This window comes from Protobothrops mucrosquamatus, unplaced genomic scaffold (genome assembly GCF_001527695.2).
Source record: "Protobothrops mucrosquamatus isolate PMUCROS unplaced genomic scaffold, P.Mucros_1.0 scaffold3515, whole genome shotgun sequence".
NCBI lineage: Eukaryota > Metazoa > Chordata > Lepidosauria > Squamata > Viperidae > Protobothrops > Protobothrops mucrosquamatus.
The window spans coordinates 29,019-33,006 of NW_015389485.1; the positions used below are offsets into that span (position 1 = coordinate 29,019).

Genomic DNA, 3,988 nt, shown 5'->3' on the forward strand with positions numbered 1-3,988 from the left:
GGCGTTGAATAAGTTTATCGGAAGTGTGGGTCCATGAAGAATCACCCGGTGGAGGGATCTATCATGGGTTGTCCTCGACTTAGCAACCAAAACTGAGCCCAGATTTTCTGCTGTTAAGTGAGACGTTTGTCAAGCCCCATTTTACGGCCTCCGTTGCCACGGTTGTTAAGGAAATCACTGCAGTTGATAAGTTAGTAACACGGTTGTTAAGTGGCTCAACTGTTGTAAGTTGAGGACTACCAGTTTTTCAGTGACCAGATGGAAAGGAGATCATTTGGGACAGAGACTAAGGGCTGGCCACACCCATCCCCCAGGCTTATTTTTGGGGTAGGGCTTATATTAGGCCCAGCCCAAAAAAATCAGGCTAGGTCTTATTTTCTGGGTGGGTCTTATTTTTGGGAAAATACGGTATGTTCCTGAATTGTAAATCTTTACATGGCCACCAGATAGCAGCACAGAGTTATAGAGTTTTCTACATTGCTTTGCTGCCATCTAGTGATCGTTGGGATTTAAAAAAAAATACATATGATATGCCATGGCTTGCTCATCTCATAAGATGAGGAGTTCCACAGTAAGGAGAAGTCAAGGATGAAACTTTGGCAGCTACATGCCTCTGCGTTTCAATGTGCCTTTAGATTGATGTGTGTGTGTGTGTGTAAGTGTTACTTTCAAATGGGTAGATGGAGAAACAAAACTTCTTCAATTCAGCTGCAGACCATGGGAGCCTGAAGCCTTGTCAAGGACACAAGAACAGATGTGGATTTGAAGCAGACGGTTCCCATAACAAAGTGGACTTGTTGATATGGATTACATAAGGCATTGAGTTTTTAGCTGGGAAAACTGTTATTTAAGTCTATGAATTGGTGTTGGAACCTCAGAGTTAGTTTTTTTTCCGACATAACCAAGTAGTGTATTCAATAAACAATAAGCTTCCTGGAAACGAAACGAACCTGGAGTTTTATTTGGATTCTCGAGCTGGATGTTAACAGGAGACCTTTGAAAGCTGTCACTTCTTGTAACACAGAGTTACAGGACATTTATTTAAGGTCGTCCTCTCTGTTGCGAAAATCGATTGCTGTATTTTCTGTGGATAGTGGTTACGAATCCTTAAACTGAAACTTTGACGCAATTCTTTGACGCATTTCTATTCAGTTCACTAAGTTCAGAAGCAATTACTGCCAGGTGAAGGAGGTTGTGGAGGTTTTTAGCCAAAATGCTTTTGCCTAGAACAAATATTGACATATCTTGGTCTCTTTCTACAGTTTTCAATGAATACCAGCGAATGTGTAACCGGGATATTGAGAAGAGCATATGCAGAGAAATGTCGGGTGATCTTGAATCTGGGATGCTGGCAGTAGGTGAGTGATATCTTGCTGACTAGGACAAACCATTCATCGGTATTGTAGTTATTGATAAGTTTCCTACTTTTGATAGCTTATCCAATGAACAACCGGTTCTCTGTGTGGATGCCACTTCCGGAAGTCCATTCTGGGCCTGGGCAACAAAAAATTAGCTACCGGTTCTGCCGAAGTGGTGCAAACTGGCTGAATCCCACCACTGGAGATAGTCTGTCCTTCATTCAAAAATTGTTAAATTCTACACAGTCCAGATAATGAACACTTGCAAGATCCTTGCTCCGAAAACTACCAAAATCACGATTTTTCTCAGGTCGCACTTTCATAATTGCAGTAACCTGTTGGTCAGGTTATCCAAATCCTAACTTCATCTTTTGATCTGTATCCAGAATGCTGTTTTTCATATCGTTCTGCACTCTTTGTACTTTTTCCATATCTCCAGATTACCAATCATTACCCAAAGTCAGGGGCAGGTTGTGTATGCAAGAAGAACAACAATTTATGGAGTTGACACACTGTTCCTGGCATTTGGATATGCATGTTTATTGCAAAGAGTTCAAGTCAGTTTCCAGTATTGCTACATCTGATTTAATTCTCTGCTTGGGGTTCTGACTGGTTCTTCTGCACGGCAGAGTTTACCATCATAGTTTAGAGATTTTTAAACTATTCTCATTTTTCAGTTCTTCGGGACCCACCTGAACCAGAATTACACCAGAAGTCAGTTTTATTAACAGCGCTAAAATCTCTTCCTTTTCGTGGCTCCCTATAAAACTTTTTTTTAAAAAAAGCTTACGTTTTAATTTGAATGTAGAGATGCTAATTATATTATACGCGATGGTCCTTTTAATTTAATTTAATTTTTATTTTACAACAATTGTAAAAGACATAAGTGGCTTTGCAGCGATGTGGGCAGCGAGCAAATTTAATAATAAATAAAAGTTGCTTTTTTTCAAGTTGCAACTTCAAACGGTTGATAAACAAATGGCTGTAAATCAAGAGCTGTCTGTAATTGTTCTTTTTCTTCTGTGTTTGTGCTGGGCAAACCTATAGAGGCATGATAAATAAATTTATCACTTCTAGCAAATAAACAGCGAAACAAACTTGCTTTCAGATAAAGGAGAAGAAAGTGGCATAAAGCATAATTCCTTTTGATGAACAGAAAACATAAGTAACAGCATAGGGTTTGGGGAAAATTTTAATTTTTGTTTTTTGCTTTTTCCTGTACTTAATTGGCAGGAAACCTTTTTGCCTTAGCAACAGATTTGTTTCAAAGCAGAAGTGCTTAAACATGAAAGGGTGAATTCCAAAATTTCACTGTGCCAAAGCAGGAAAAAAAAAAATGAAGCCGTATGAGATTTGAGAAAGGAATCTTTTTTTCTGATCATTTTTTAAAGAAAAGAAGATAAACTCTGTAGATGATCGTGTCTTTTTTTTGTGAAATTTGCATAACTATAATTTTGATGTGCAGTTGGATTCCTGATTTGATTTATCTGCCATTGTGGCGTTGTTGGTAATACTCCTTTGTATTTTACCATGAGTTGGAATTTACCTTAACCTAAGAAAGTGACAGTCTAAGCCAGGGGTAGTCAACCTTGGCTCTTTTATGACTCGTGGACTTCAACTCCCAGAATTCCTGAGCCAGCTGTGCTGGCTCAGGAATTCTGGGAGTTGAAGTCCACAAGTCATAAAAGAGCCAAGGTTGACTACCCCTGGTCTAAGCCATGAAATCAAGAAGGGTCCACCAAAATGATAGCCTTAAGAAAAATGCCTCTCAGCTGCAGTACGGCTATAATAATTGTGCCAGATCGGGTGAATAAAATATTATATACAAAACATCGTTGTAGGTTTAAAATAGGTGATATCAATGGCTGTGTTGTGAAAATGTTTTGTTGTTGTTGACTTTCTGCCCTACCTACTGAATCTAATGAACAATCTGTGCTTCCCTTTGGCTTCCTTAAGGATTGTGTATCTGGTAATTGTGAGCAGTGTGGTTGCATTCATTTCTAGTAGTTAGCTAGCGTGTAAGTTAAATTTGTGCCGTGTTCATCTGTGTGACCCATTTCAACGTGGTTCATGAAAAAAAAAGTGCATGTTGTTGTCTTATGTTTGCAGTGATATTCGCCTTGGTCCTTTCCCAAACAAGTAACAATAGAATCCACTGAGGGCATTTTGATCACTCAAGATGCTACATAAAGGGGGATGACATCGTTAATATCACTAAGTGGGGCCATTTCCTTTGACGTTGCTGTGCTTGCCTGGTATGAATTTACGAAGCATCACTAATGGGTTCTCCCAATTTTCTTTTGCAGTTAAGTGCATGAAAAACACACCGGCTTTCTTTGCAGAGAGGCTGCACAAGGCCATGAAGGTAACTAAAGTCAGAAACCCCAAACGCTTAAAAAGATGATAATCATGTGCTCAAATATTCAAGGGATCCAGGCTTCATTAAGAAAAATTTGTTAGCTTACTGCAGGGGTACAAAATGTAGATGTGAGTTGGGCTTGCAGGTTTAAGGCCAGGTTAGCTACAAATACATGTCACTGTAGCTGATAGATAGATAGATAGATAGATAGATAGATAGATAGATAGATAGATAGATAGATAGATAGATAGATAGATAGATAGATAGATAG

The 3,988-nt window shown here is 38.9% G+C and overlaps 1 protein-coding gene across 1 annotated transcript in view; it reads left to right on the top strand.

Moving 5' to 3' along the window:
- The window catches only part of ANXA11 (annexin A11), a 35,067-nt gene that overhangs the window by 28,275 nt on the left and 2,804 nt on the right, over positions 1 to 3,988 (top strand). Inside the window, exons 12-13 of the mRNA XM_015827125.1 lie at positions 1,263 to 1,358; positions 3,665 to 3,723. Of these exons, the coding sequence (XP_015682611.1) occupies positions 1,263 to 1,358; positions 3,665 to 3,723 (155 nt within the window). The remainder of the gene's footprint in view (positions 1 to 1,262; positions 1,359 to 3,664; positions 3,724 to 3,988) is intronic.